A 15,271-nucleotide genomic window follows, 5' to 3' on the forward strand; every position below is an offset into this window, starting at 1 on the left:
TGAATTTCCAGCAAACCCACTTATGACAGAGAAATGAGGTGGGGACATAGTTAGGACATAACTTGTACATATTTACTATTCTATTTATTTTGTTAATGATGTGCATCTAGCTTTACTTCTATTTATTCTGATGACTTGACACCTGTCCACATGTTTTGTTTTGTTGTCTGTCTCCCCCTTCTAGACTGTGAGCCCGTTTTTTGGTAAGGACCGTCTCTATATGTTGCCAACTTGTACTTCCCAAGCGCTTAGTACAGTGCTCTGCACACAGTAAGCGCTCAATAAGTGATTGAATGAATGAATGAATGAATTAGGAGCAGGAGTTTCTCCATTCCTGCACATTGGCCTCCTTCTTGGCTCGGAGCAATTCCTTGCTTGTCCCAACATACTCCAACCCTGTCAGACCCAGGCATAACTCAGAATGGTACAGAGCAGCCCAGTCTGGCCCACATGGATACCAGCTATCAAGATTTTCCCAAAATCCTGGTGGGCCAGTCTGACCCTGCTGGGGGGTGCTGGATTCTCGGACACAGAGGCAGCATTGCGTTGCCCTTGGCATGCAGAGATCCCCAATGGCCAGATTTCCTATGCTGTGCTGAGAGTGAAGCTTCACTCCAGACCAAGACAGAAAATCAGGTGGTGTGTGAAACAAACACATGAGGCTCATTGGGAACATAACCACTGGTTTTCAGAAGAACTGGGTTTTCCTACAGCACCTTCCCCCCTTTGCAGTGCTTCAAAGATGAATGTATGCACCCTTCACAATAGGAGTGAATTGAGCTAATCATTTGGAATTATATTTTCCACATTTAGTCTCCTTCCACAGAAAGGCCCACCACAAAATATTCCTGAGTGTTCCTATTTTAGGTTCCCCGAGGACCAAAAAGATTCAGAGAAGGCTCCTTTGTTCATCTGTCTGATATCTTCTTGAGTGGGCACTGTTTTGCTACCCGAATCTCCCATTAAGCCTTCCTGAGTCACAGGATGAGGTAGCCCATTTCCCTTAATTCTGGCCAACAGGGCTCATTGCTCATGGCTTCTTCTGAGGCCTCAAGGGCTCCTTCAATTTGGTTTGCTCTTTAGAGACTGGGCTCTTTGTTAGTTATTCATAGTCCTGGCCTAGGGCCTAATGAATGTAGATACAATAACTTAGAAGCTGTGGGGAGTGACAAAAGAAGATGGCATAACTCTTGCCTTCAAGGAGCTTTCAGTCATGTTTATTCATGTCTCCAGGCGCTGTCACATGTCCCCAGAGAACCGAAAAAAGTCCCAGATTTTAATTTTTCCAATTCATTTTGGTCTCTAAAGTCACAGGTTCAATTTTTCCAGTTTTTTTCTTGTTCAGTTGGCTCACGTGCTCAGTGCTAAGCTTTGTGTGGGCTCCCCGCCCCTCCACCACAACAAATGACCTTTTAAAAATTTAACGTTAAAACAGCCTAATTTCCACTGCTGCAATAGCCACCGAGTCAAGTGGGGCTTGGTCACTTGATCGCATGATGCAAAAATGCCTTGTCTTTTTTATTTTTAAATGCGACGACTACACGTTAGAAAGCCTGGTGGCTCAGCTAAGCCTGGCCCGGCCAACACAGACGGGTCTCCTGACGGCTGTGGCAACATTCCAACCAGAAGCCCTTTGGCAAAAACTTGGAAGGTTTGAGTTTGGAATCACAAGCCATTTCAAAACCCACCTTCAATCTAAATGATCTGTGCCTGGGGGATCTGGCTGGCTGCTAATTGCCAATCAGTTCCCTCTTCCCAGAAAAGAGAAAATTCCAAAGGGCTAGGTATTTTCTTCTCTACTGACAAGATTCTTGTTGATTGTAAATGTGATCGCCTTGTCAGAGTACAAGATAGCAGATGAATCCCGCTTCAGTTTCTCTCCTTATTGCTGCCTGAGGCTAGAATATAACAATTCATCCCTTCATGCTTCTAAATTTTTCTTCTGGTTATTCATCTTCACTTACTGTGGCAGAGGGCTTGTTTCTCATGAATAACCAAGGCGAGAATTTTGCCCTTTGAACATTGCCCTTCCTTCTTTCTCCCCAACAGCTTTCTTGCTGTTTGTCAGCACTTTGGCTTCACTACCTCCCCGTGAAGTCTTTTCGGATGAACCTTTTCTCACGCTGCCCCTGCCTCCCCTCCAGCACTCCAGAAACCCTTTCACACTTATGTATATCTCCATGCTAAATATTTCTGTTATTTGTGTCCAAAGTTCTTTTACACTTCTATCACATCTGGATGCTTATCTGCATTCTTATGTGTTTGTATTTCAATCAATCATTGGTACTTATTGAGTGCTTACTGTCCACAGACCACTATACTAAGTGCTTGGGAGAGTGCAGTGCAATGGAGTTGGTAATTGTGATCCCTGCCCTCAAGGAATTTACAATCTAGTTGCAAGAGACAGGCATGTTTTCCCAGTATCCCTTGTTGGAACATCAGCTACTCAGGGGCATGACCTTTTTGTCCCTGGCATTCACTCCTTTCAGTGAATGCCTCAGAACGTATACTAAACTGTTAATTGAGAATTGACTACAGTACCTTCCATCTAAATACCTCAAAAGATATTTAGAGGCCTGGTTTAGTAAGAAATCATTTCAATCCAGCCACCTTCCGCCCTCTTCCCTCTCACTGTGCTCCCCTTTCTCACACCCTTTCTTGAGATTCCACCACAGGATGATGAAATCTGTCACTCCAGGTGAGATGAAAATGCTTTTTGGAGTCCTATCCTGCCACCCACAAGGTCTAAGGGAGGATTCATTAGGGTCCCAATAATCCTAATAATATAATAATAATAATGGCATTTGTTAAGTGCTTACTATGTACCAAGCACAGTTCTAAGCACTGGGGGGGATACAAGGTAATCAGGTTGTCCCACGTGGGGCTCACAGTCTTAATCTCCATATTACAGATGAGGCAACTGAGGCCCAGAGAAGTTAAGTGACTTGCCCAAAGTCACACAGCTGACAAGCAGCGTGGCTATGAGAAGCAGCGTGGCTCAGTGGAAAGAGCACGGGCTTTGGAGTCAAAGGTCGTGGGTTCAAATCTCGACTCCGCCAATTGTCAGCTGTGTGACCTTGGGCAAGTCACTTAATTTCTCTGGGCCTCAGTTACCTCATCTGGAAAATGGGGATTAAGACTGTGAGCCCCACGTGAGACAACCTGATCACCTTGTAACCTCTCCAGCGCTTAGAACAGTGCTTTGCACATAGTAAGCGCTTAATAAATGCCATCATTATTATTATTATTAAGTGGTGGAGTGGGATTAGAACCCATGACCTCTGACTCCCAAGCCCCTGTTCTTTCCAGGAAGCCACGCTGGTATTTGTTAAGAGATTACTATGTGCCAAGCATTGTGTTAAGCCCTGCCGCCAGATGCAAGATAATCAGCTTGCCCCCAGTCAGCCCTGTCCCATATGGGGCTCACAGTCTAAGGAGATGAGAGAACAGGAACTGAATTCCCATTTTATAGGTGAGGAAACTGAGACCCAGAGAGGTAATGCTTTAGACTGAGGGGGCCAAACCTCTCTGAGGCTGGTGATGGCAGCTTGAGGCAGGTGTTCTTTGCCATCACTACCATCAGCCACCGACTGGAAGGGCCAGTTTGGGTATCACCAGACAACCCCAGTGGACACAGACTTGGGTAGTGGCTATCGGCCCGTGTTATTGTAGCAGGGACCCGGCCCTGGAATTGGGCAGCAACATCCAGAGAAGCAGCGTGGCTAGAGAAACAGCGTGGCTCAGTGGAAACAGCACGGGCTTTGGAGTCCGAGGTTAGGGGTTCAAATCCCGGCTCTGCCAACTGCCAGCTGTGTGACTTTGGACAAGTCACTTCACTTCTCTGGGCCTCAGTTCCCTCATCTGTAAATGGGGATTAAGACTGTGAGCCCCCCGTGGGACAACCTGATCACCTTGTAACCTCCCCAGCGCTTAGAACAGTGCTTTGCACACAGTAAGCGCTTAATAAATGCTATCATTACTATTATTAACCACAGTCAGAGGAGGCTGATGTTAATAATATAGAAGCAGAAGAGGTGGAGGAGCAAGTGCCCCCTTCCTGATCTCCTCCCACTCCTTTCATTCTGCATGTCCTCCTGGCTGTCCCTTACTTTCATCTCCCAGCTCTCCACTGCTCCAAGATTTCTGTCTATCATCTGATGTTTCCTTCTCTTTGCCTCACTGTTCCCTCTAAGGAATTGATTGTTTGCTAAAGGTTAGGGACAAGGCATCAGTGGGGAAGGGAGAGAGGAGCCGGGGAGGGGAGAGGGCTGGTGAATGCATATGTAGGTGTTAATGTTAAATTTGGGGGAGCAAAGGGAAAGACTGAAAGAGGGGAGCCAGACCTTGAGGAAGAGGAGGACAGGAAAATTCTTCCAGAAGTTCTAAAATACAGAAGCCCCACTTCTGGTCTCTGAAGCACAAAGAACAACCCTTCTCCCCAATCCCCTCCCCTCACACCCCTCTGGGGAGGCCACCTCTGTCTGCCTGGTGGCAGAAACAGCGTGGCTCAGTGGAAAGAGCATGGGCTTTGGAGTCAGAGGTCATGGTTTCAAATTCCTGCTCTGCCAGTTGTCAGCTGTGTGACTTTGGGCAAGTCACTTAACTTCTCTGTGCCTCAGTTACCTCGTCTGTAAAATGGGGATGAAGACTGGGAGCCCCCCGTGGGACAACCTGATCACCTTGTAACCTCCTCAGCGCTTAGAACAGTGCTTGGCACGTAGTAAGCGCTTAATAAATGCTATCATTAATTAATTAACGGGGACCTGAAGCCAATCATTCCCATCATTAACATTCCACTGCCCCCTTGTGGCCCAAACCTCAACACAGCTGCAGACCCTGCGGAAATTCAAACTGCAGCCAACTTTCCCATTTATTAACTAGGATCACCTGCCCCCCACTCACACCCTTCAGAGAGAAATGCGCTCTTCATTGGGCCCCCTCAGAACACAGTGTTGTTGCTTCCGTCTTGTTATTTCTTTGCCCCCCGACACTTCCACTTTTTATCTTACTGTTATTTACAGGGTTGGATCAGACCGGAGGTGGGCAGGAGCTAAGTGACCTGCTGTGGGGTCTGGTCACAGGGGCAGGTTTGTCACACTGTTGCAAGGAAAGTGGTGCTTGGTCAACCCCTTACTCAGGTAAACTTGGACTATCTGGTTGGAAGACGCTGGCTCCTCCTCTATCTAAAATGGATGTCAGGAAGAAGAAAGAATCCTTAAACTTCAGCCATCATCGGAAGTATCCATCTTCTCCACAGCTGCATGTCCAAGAGCCTTTCCAGCCTGCTCCGGGGCCTGGCTGTAGTTCTGGGAGTGGCAGCAGGGCTCAATCCAGTGCCAAAGTGTGTGGACTGGTAAGGAACAGACAACGTTTGGGTTGGAGAAACCGGAGGGGTGTTGTGGGGGAATGGTGGGTGAATGGGAGAGAGACTTGGGGTGGTGGTAAACACTGAATAGGTGGGAAAAGGTGGGTTCAAGAGAACAATCGCTTAGTACAGTGTTCTGCACACAGTAAGCGCTCAATAAATATGATTGAATGAATGAACAATCCAACAACAAGATGCTAATATCCATGGAACATTTGCACAGGTGTAGCCTCAATTTGGAGCACACAGTACATGAAATAGGAAGTTATATCCTGTGGTAATAGTTGAGGGGAGCCCAGAACCTGCACTCTCCCTGCCACCCAGATGTCTGCAAGGAGACAGGTCCCACTTCACTCTGCCTCCTCTATGCCACTTCCTTATGAGTGATTTGCAGGCCAGGTTTCTAACTCCAGCAGGGACTCAGGAGGGAGGCAGTGCAGATGGAGCATGAATGGAAGGGGTAGAGATCTCTTCACTCCCATCGTGATACAGTCATTTTCCTTTCATTTGTACCCTCCAAGCACTTAATACCCCCCCCCCCCCCCCAGCACTTATGTACACATCTGTAACTTATTTTATCTGACTCCCCTGCTAGACTGTAAGCTCGCTGTGGACAAAGAACATGTCTACCAACTCTGTTGTACTCTCCCAAGCACATAGTATAGTGCTGTGCACACAGTAAGCATTCAATAAATAGCACTGGTTAATTGCTGAAGGGAGAGACTCCCCCCTCTCCCAGCCCGTTCAGTCACTCTCCCCTCCTCCACTTGTCATTCACTGCCTGCAGGCACCCTGTACCTAGTGCTTTGCCCAATTCAGCCCTCTGTGAGGAGAGGGTGTGGTGGATTGGTGGGGAATTGCTGGAAATGCCCCAAGGCTAAAGTGGTGCCAGGTCTCCACGGTGGTGAAAGCTGACAGGCTGATAAGGGTACAGGGACAGAAGTGCTACTGGGAGGAACTTGGAGCTGAACTACAAAAGGGAATGAATCCAGTTTAAACAGATCCAGTTGGTCAAAGGGAACAAGGAGTTGGGGCCAAAACTTCCTTACAGTTGACATGCTATTTGCTGGAGATATTTGGAAGGTAGGTGAGGCTTTTGAGCTTAACCTGAAACTCAAGGACTGTAGTCTCTTGGATATTTTGGTTCCACCTGAGAGTCAGTCAGGTGCTTGAAAAGGTTTATTCATTCTTTCAGGACTAGGGAGCCACTGTAATGCGATGAATGGTATTGGCTTCAAGTAGGTAAAAAGTTTCTGTGAAGAAGTCAGTACTGGATCAATCATTCTCCATGTCCCCAGAGGACTGAGCAAGAGGAGGTGGGTTTAAGCTGCCCCAACCACAAGCATTTGGTTAGTCATAGGGAAGAACTTCTGGACTCTCGGGGTGAATAAAAATTGGAACGAGACACATGGAAAAGATTCCAAATTCTTGGAGGTCTTTAAAAATATAAACATCAGTCACCTACCCTAGATGGCTGAGCTGCCCAGAGTCTGGGGGCTGGATCAGTTGACCTCTCAAAGTCCTTTCTTAACTTGGATTCAGTGATTCTGTGAATGGGTCTCCCTAAGCCCCTAACTATGACTATGAGGGAGAAATCAGCATTAGAGAGAACCAGGCAGAGTGTTCCTAAACTTGTTTTGATTGACAATTAGACCTTGTTAGATTAACCATTCCAAGCTTCTCCCCCCACCCCCTACACACACACACACACACACACACACACACACACACACACACACACACACACACACACACACACACACACACACACACACACACACACACCCCCCCCCCCCCCCCCCCCTTCAGTAGTGGTGTTGTGGTTGCATCACTGCAACCCAAAGATGTGATTTCTAGTTGACATGCTCCAGGCACAACTTTGAACTTGAAGTCCACCTTTGAGACTAGCTATATTCTCTGACCTCAAAGACTAGACAACAATCTGGGCAAAGAATTACAGCCTTAGGAGTAAATCGTGGTGAAGATCACATATTGGTCTTTTGAGTAGGAGAATGAGTGAGGATAATTAAGAAAAACTTCCAAGGTGGGTCTTTGAATTGTGGACTTGAACATATAGGGATACTTAGTCCTCCTTCCTTATGCATCCAACCCTTCTTTTAGACATTGCAGTGCTGAGGCCCTGTGACTGCAGGAGTGGGTGGAACTCAGGAAGGAATAGAGCATTGAAAATTCTCAGTGGGCCAAGAGATCAGGAAGAGTTTTTCTATGCAACCCTGGCAACTCTTCTTGCTTTGATTCTAGTGAAACCTGCCGATTTTTTACATTTCAAGTATTAAAGTGTCAAATGGAATTGCTTTGCTCCTTGGGCTTTTAGTGCCTTAAGGGCAGAGACCATCTCTAATATATTTTTTGTAACTTTCAGTGTTTGGGGAAAAAAGAGGGTGTTGAATAATATTTGATTGAAATGAATGATTTAGTGGGCAGGAGAAGGGGCGTTCTTCTGAGTCTTGGCAAAGGAGGGAGAACTAAGTGGGAAGATCTACCAGAAGGCAAAATTGCCTGGACTGGAGGATGTGGATATTGTTTGAAATGAGAAGGTGTTTGTTGGGAGTCAAATAGTAGAAGCTCTAAAGACCTAATCCCAATTCCGACCACAGTTGACCACCATTATTTACTATCAACAGAGTTCTGGCCCAATCAAATCCACTCCAAGCTAAATGCCAGAACATGACTTCTGGGTCTAGCTTGAGCCCTTAGGGACCAGAATGGGGTTCAGACCTATTTTATGTCCTTGCAAAATAACAGCAACCTGAGCCAGGTTCAGAGGGGGAAAATAAAAACAGTGAGGGACATTTAGGAAGCTATCTTGGGAGGGCCAAGAGAATGAGCTGGAATGTAGAGGGAGAAGAGAACAAATAAGAAAGAGGGAGCCAACTGATGGAGAGCAGGAGTGTTTATCTTGTACAAGAAACAATAGGGACCCAATTGGTGATTTTTAAGGAGGGGTGTGATGGGCACCAATTGTCACATTTAAAAGATTATTTTTGCAGTTATATGTAGGAAGCAGTGTGGCCTAATAGAAACAGTACAGGCCTATGGGTCAGAGAATCTGGGCTCTGAACCTAGCTCTGCCACTTGCCTACTGGGACATTGGGCAAGTTACTTAACATCTCTGTGCCTGTTTCCTCATCTGTAAAATGGGAATTCCCTCCATATGTAGATTGTGAGCCCCAGATGGGACAAGGACTGTGTCTCACCTGATTTATCCTGTATCTACCCTAGTGGTTAATACACTGTTTGGCACTGCACTGTTTGGCATGGGTGAGAACTTAACAAATACTCTTATTATAATTATTATTTTTATGATGTAAATTAGACTCAAATGAGGAGAAGCTGAAAGGGAGAATAGAAGGGGTGCTGAAATAATAGTCCAGCTGGGAGGTAATGGGGGAGTTTTTACAAAAGTTGCTATAATATAATATTATAATATATAATGGAGAGGTGTATGAGTGTGTGTGAGCTTTAATGTCCCCCCCAACCAAACACAAAAAAATTAAATCAAATTAGAATTAACATACGGAACAGTAAAACCAGCCAAACTGTGGGTAACAAGAGAGAAGAGTTATAAAAACAAGGAACTTGGATAATTCACAGTGATTATTCTTATTGTGATATTTGTTAAGTGCTTACTAGTGCCAAGCGCTAGGGTAGATATAAGGCAACAGATGAGGAACAGTACTTGGGACATATGGAGCTCCCAATCTGAGAGAAGGAAAACAGATATTTAACCCCCATTTTGCAGATGAGGAAACTGAGACCCAGAGCAGTTAAGTTACTTGTCCAAGTTCACACAACAGGCAAATGGTGGAGCCAGGATTAGAACTCAGGCCTCCCGATTTCCATTCCTGTGATCTTTCTACTTGGCCACACTCTTCCCAGATAGTCAACCTCTGCCAAACTGAGAGTTGACTAGTTGAAATCAGTTCAGATCCCCAGAAGGGGAATCTTGGGAGATCTGATTCTTCCAACTCAACTTCACCCGAAGTTTTAACCTGTTTATATAACCATCCCTTTCTCTAAATGTTCTCTCTGTTCCACAAGGACTTTCCAGCAAATCGTACCCAGTTGCTGCTACGGGGAGAAGACTGTGAGGTCAACAAAGCCTGGGTAAGTTGCTATTTCTGACTCATTAAATTAAAAAAAAAATTACAAACAAAAGCAGCACACAAGCAGCTCTGTTGGGTGTCCTGATAATAACATAGTGTGGGAAGTGACTCACTCCTCAGACTGGATTGCTTGCCGGCATGTATTCATTAGGGAGCAGTAAGAAGCGGGATGGTTTTCTGATGTAACTAATGGCCACCTCCATGGACAAAGATGCAGAGGGGAGTTTAAAGAAAAGATGCAAAACAAACCCACCCGTCACCCTCCTGACGGATTTGAGTGCTCCAACACAGTGTCATGTTTCTGGTGAGACCGCAGCCCCAGAACTGAACAAAAGATGAAAAGGAATTTGATTCCCTGTGAAAAACAGACTGATTGGTAACAGTGGAAAATCCAGTTAGGAGGCAACTGGGGAACAGCCCTGTAGACAGGTGAGGTGAGAACACACGTAAGACTGTGCTGCGGGTGAAAAAGCAGGTCTGGGGAGTCTGTCTAAGAATTTTGCAAATTCTGGGACTCCACCTCACCAGTTCCCTTTACCTAGATCCTGAATCTGAATCCAGGTGAGTGTTGCCAGGGAAAGACTTGTTTTCAAGTGTGTAAATGAGGATGTTAGCCAACGAGAGAAAGTGAATGAAAATGTCCTGTAGTCTACATGGGATTAATGAATTACTCATGGTTTAACTGCATTGATAATTTTAAGCTATCGTGAACTGTGAACCTTTCTTCCCTCTGACCTCCCATTCGACAGCTCCCACAGTTGGCTACAACAGAGAATCTCTCCAGAACCCCTTCCTTTGGGTTGCCTTCCTTCAGTGCCCAGACTCAGGGCTGCCTACTAGGGTGGGGTGGCCAATTTTCCTGTTCTTATACAGGACAGTCTGCTCTTCTGATAGAACACCAGGTGACATTTTGTTGTGACTTGTATTATTAAAGGCTCGGCGACTATCTAGGTTTGGCAGATTTATGCAAAGACCTTTTTCTTGTTTGTCCTGGTGCCACCCTCATTTATGCAGTGTAGCATGTTACTTTCCATCTGTCGCTTGTACCGTGATGAACACAAAAGCACTTGTTTTATCAATTTCAAAACAAGAAGCTGATAAATGTTACCAAGGGACGGAAAGTGGTACAAACATTAGTAGTTCCCTCAAGGTAAATAAACCCTGATTTTTTGGTCTGGTGTTTTCGATAGATATTATTTATTGATTCTTAAGGGAATTAAAGGCCACCTTAATGCTTAGCCCAAGGCCTCACCAAGGCTCAAGTTACCACCCCTGCCTTGTGGTTTCTTTTCATCTCTGGCGGTGAGGATAATCGAGAACTGAACAAACTGATCTTAACGAAGTTTAGAGACTGTGTCTCTCACTTTTAGAGGTTGTCCTTTGTTTCTTTCTGGATTTGTTGTTATCACCGTCTTTTAGAACATCTTTTATTTGAGCATCCCAAAGCGTGCTAAAACAATCTTGTCCACTTGCCCAAGGGCAAGTAATGAATAGTGACAGACTGGTTAAGAAAGTTTATTCATTTATTTTGTGGGTACCTCGTAGAACAGGGGTGGGGAGGAAGAGGGTTAAGAAAACACATCAACCAAACACATACTCTTAGCACTTACAATTTTATACCATGCTTTGTATAAATGTATGTATAGAAGTATATTATCCTAGTAGATTATTCTGCTACCTGTTATATCCTTGTTCTTCTGGCTGCTTTACTATTTGCAAGTCTGCCTTTCTCCCTTATTAGATTATAAACCCAGAAAGGGGAGGGATCAGGTCTTTGGGATCTCCTGCAGTACTGAATGACTTTTATTTTGCAAACTCTTGGTTGGGATTCTTGGAACAGTCGGGCAAGTTAGCAGAAAATATGTGGATCCAGATTTACTGGGAAAAAATTCCAGCAAGTTAATGTTAAAAGTCATTTTATTTTTCCAATTTCTAACGATGTCCGATTGCAAAATCTGGCTCTGGTTCAATTGACAACTCAGTTGACCATGACCTTCTCTAAGCAGCTCTATCACCAACCTGCTGAAATTCTCAGCACTTGGTAACTTGGCCGGGCCTCCCCTTTGTGCAGACGGGCGGGGACACACCCACGAGTGCGTGTCCAAAGGGACCAGGCTACAGAGAAACTGCACGTCTGCAGCTCACCTTGTGGTTTTATCCAGCAAACCTGTTGTTTTGCATTCCTCTTTGAGGGGCCAGCAGTTCATTCCTTCCACGTCACAGTCTCCAGCGGAGGTTATTTCACTTCAGCCTTATGGAGAGAAATGGGTGTCACCCCCGATCTCCAGCTTGGGCTTTTGAGTTCTCATTTCTGGGCTTCCTTTCTTCTGAGCTTTTCTGCTTCTCTGGGACCCGCTCACACGGTATGGTAGATCATACAACCTCTCGCTTTGCCCTGTCCCATTTGAGCCTGATTTCCCATGGGAAGAAAAATGCTTTACTCGATGTCCGGCTATGGATTAAGTGACCCAGAGTCTGATCACTGCACCTGTACTTCTAGAGAAGTTCTCTCCTCTGCCTGGACCTCCATTGTAACTTCGATGTGGTGCCCACAGGGATTAGAGACCCCCCAATCCTGATCTAATTAATTATAATTGTTATTATTTGTTAAGCATCGGGGTAGATCAATCAATTGTATTTGAGTGCTTCCTATGTGCAGAGCACTGAACTACATATTTGGGAGTGTACGTTATAACAGAGTTGGTAGTCATGTTCCCTTTCCACAAAGAGTTTACAGTCCAGATGGGACCTTAAAGTCCAGAGTCTTTAGAGTCTAGAGATACAAGATAATCTGGGGGGTTTACTTAGTTTACCTTTTACTGATCTGCTCCCTCCTCAAACCATGCTCTGTTTTACACTCTTTAACCCTAACTGTCCTGTCTCTCAAAATTTCCACCTAGAATAGTGCTCTGCCCTCAGCAGATGTTCAGTGATATTGTTTGAGTTGGTGATGGTAAAGTCGGGAAGGTGTGCGAGAATCTAAACTCCACTTAATCTCAGAATCCTCAGTGGTACCCAAAACCTGGAAAGAGCCCAGGCCTGGGAGTCGGAAGATCTGAGTTCTAATCCTGGCTCCACCACTTGCCTACTCTGTGACTTTGGGCAAGTGATTTAACTTCCGTGTTCTTCAGTTAACTCATATGTAAAATGGGGATTAAAAATGTGAGCTCCATGTGGGACATGGACTGTGTTCAACCTTGTATCCACGCCAGAACTTAGTACAGTGCCTGGCACATAGTAAGTGCTTAACAAATACCATTTTTAAAAAGACCAAAAAACCCCCATGTCAACATTCCCTCATATTCCTCATGCTTCAGGGGTTTAGGGCCAGAGCTTGGAGTCCCCAAAGATGGGATTTCCCACATTGCTGTCTGAGTCACCCCGGGGGAGTGGGGAACAAGGGGACATTCTGAGGTATTTAGTCATTTGGGGGCTCCGTCCTCCTGCTTCTACATCTTTGGGACATCCCCTTTATTAACTTTTGCTCTGTGTGGGGGGATTTCAATAAAGGTCAGGGTGGCCTGAACCAGAAGCAACCCTGCATATCAGAGAGATCTGGACAGTTAACCGGGCTGCAAGGCCAAAAGAGCCCCATAGGTTCAAGCAGCTCTTGGCCTCAGCTAGTATATGAAGTAGTAATAATATTCATGAAGTGCCTACCCTGTGCAGAGAACTGTATTAAATGCTGGGAGAGAGTACAAGGTGGGAATTAGACATGGTCCCTGTCCACTGGTGGGAGGGGCTCAGAATCTATATGTCAATCCATTAATGGTATTTATTGAGTGTTTTCTATGTGCAGAGCCCTGTTCTAAATGCTTGGGAGAGTACAATACACCAGGATTAGCAGACACATTCCCTGCTCATAACAAGCTTATTAGTGGGGAGAAGGGACTGGAGTCAGAGGCATCAGGAACGATAAAAACATTAAAACACTATAGACAAATACACAAAATCAGAAAGGTGCTGTGGCTAGAGGAGCAGAATTTCAGGTCCCTTGGGCTCGGAGTTCAGGACACATCTGTAGTGATTTTATTCCGTGTAAAATGACAGAAATATATATTTTTATCCAATTATAAGGGAACCATCAAGCCTTCATTTTCTGTGCACTGCGTCTCTTCATCTCTGATCTTTTCCTCTCCTCATCTCCTCTTTTCTGTTTCGTTCTTGCATTTCTTGGTATTTGCATCTTTGTATCAATCTCCCTCTCTTCCCCTTTCTCATTTCTCTGTTTTCATCTTTATTGCCTTCTGCGGATCACAATACCAAACAGCTCCTCCTCTCTGCTCAGAGCCCCCCTCTCTCTTTGCGTGGGTATCCCTTGGAGACAGATTGCCCCTTAGAAGCAAAGAGTTTCCTGACTCTCTGCTTTGGGCCTGTTGGAAATCCCAAACTTTGTTTTCAGCCTGGTGTAATACCAGAGAGGTATTTCCACTTCCACCATCTGCAGGACTACCTTGGGGATGGAAGCAGAGTTCTGCTGGGTGAAAAAGATGCTCCTGCTGGTGATCACTATCAGCGTAGGTGTGGCTGTTTCCTAACTGACAGTAGCTTCCACACTGTTCTCACATAAAACTGCTCTTTGTCCTGTTGTTGCAATTGGCTCTGTGTCAGTTCAAAAAGATAGTCCCAGTAGACGCTTCTAGTCATATAAATTTCTTGGCTAGGAGAGATTGTAAGTTATTTTTTTTTTTTCATCTTCCCCAAAGCCCAACAGTGGGAACACTAGCCAAGCTTCATCAGAATGTTGGCTAACCTCCTCCGTGAGGTACCGGTGTCCTTGATGACATCATCAGTAGAGACAAAACTGTTAACAAATCAATCTACAGCTTAATCTCTCCTGAACAAAGCTCCATTTATCCAGGTGTTTTCCAAAGATAGACTTTTTTAAAAAAATCTGTAGTCACTACAAATCCCCATTGAACCAGTCCCCAGCCTGGAGCAGTGTTACTCTTAAAAGTTTTGGCAGTCTTGTTCCCTCTGGATAATAAAGGAAAACCTGCCCTGCTGGGACCAGAGGTTGCCAGAAGATGTCAGTGGATGGGTCTTTTAGGAGATAATTTTTCAGAAGAAATTTTTGGTCTAACAAGTCTGAATAGGGCACGCCTCCAACTCGAGCTGAACAGATGAAAATCAACACAACCAGAGCTACTGTCCTCGCTTCCAAGCCAGCTGAAATCACCATTCCCTCCTGGTTGCAAGGGAGAGAGCAACTCAGAGAAGCAGCGTGACTCAGTGGAAAGTGTACAGGCTTTGGAGTCAGAGGGCATGGGTTCAAATCCCAGCTCCGCCACTTGTCAGCTGTGTGACTGGGCAAGTCACTTAACTTCTCTGTGCCTCAGTTCCCTCATATGTAAAATGGGGATTAAGATTGTGAGCCCCCCGTGGGACAACCTGATCACCTTGTAGCCTCCCAGCACTTAGAACAGTGCTTTGCACATAGTAAGTGCTTAATAAATGACATCATTATCATTATTATTACAAGTGGTAGCTTTCAACACTCTGGTGGGCGACCCAAGGATTATGTTATTCATTGGGAGAAGGGGAGCAGTTCCCTCATTTTGCCAACATGGGTAGGAAGTATCTGTGTAGAGGGTGACACACCTACTTAGGCCAACCTACTCATTGTGCCTCACTCTTCCTTTCTCCAGTCTACCACTTGTTCATTCCCTCTCTTCCTCCTTGGAACTCCATCCTCCTTCATATCCAGCAGACCACTACTCTTCCCCAAAGCCCTTCTAAAATCACATCTTCTCCAGGAGGCCTTCCCTGACTTATCTCC

At 45.3% G+C, this 15,271-nt stretch overlaps 1 protein-coding gene across 1 annotated transcript in view; it reads left to right on the forward strand.

Annotated features, from left to right (window-relative positions):
- The first annotated feature begins 5,173 nt into the window (after positions 1–5,173).
- PACC1 (proton activated chloride channel 1) overlaps positions 5,174–15,271 on the forward strand; it is a 60,960-nt gene continuing 50,862 nt past the window's right edge. Inside the window, exons 1-2 of the mRNA XM_038760973.1 lie at positions 5,174–5,353; positions 9,428–9,493. Of these exons, the coding sequence (XP_038616901.1) occupies positions 5,189–5,353; positions 9,428–9,493 (231 nt within the window). The 5' untranslated portion in view covers positions 5,174–5,188. The remainder of the gene's footprint in view (positions 5,354–9,427; positions 9,494–15,271) is intronic.

Source organism: Tachyglossus aculeatus, chromosome 19 (assembly GCF_015852505.1).
Source record: "Tachyglossus aculeatus isolate mTacAcu1 chromosome 19, mTacAcu1.pri, whole genome shotgun sequence".
Classification (NCBI taxonomy): Eukaryota; Metazoa; Chordata; class Mammalia; order Monotremata; family Tachyglossidae; genus Tachyglossus; species Tachyglossus aculeatus.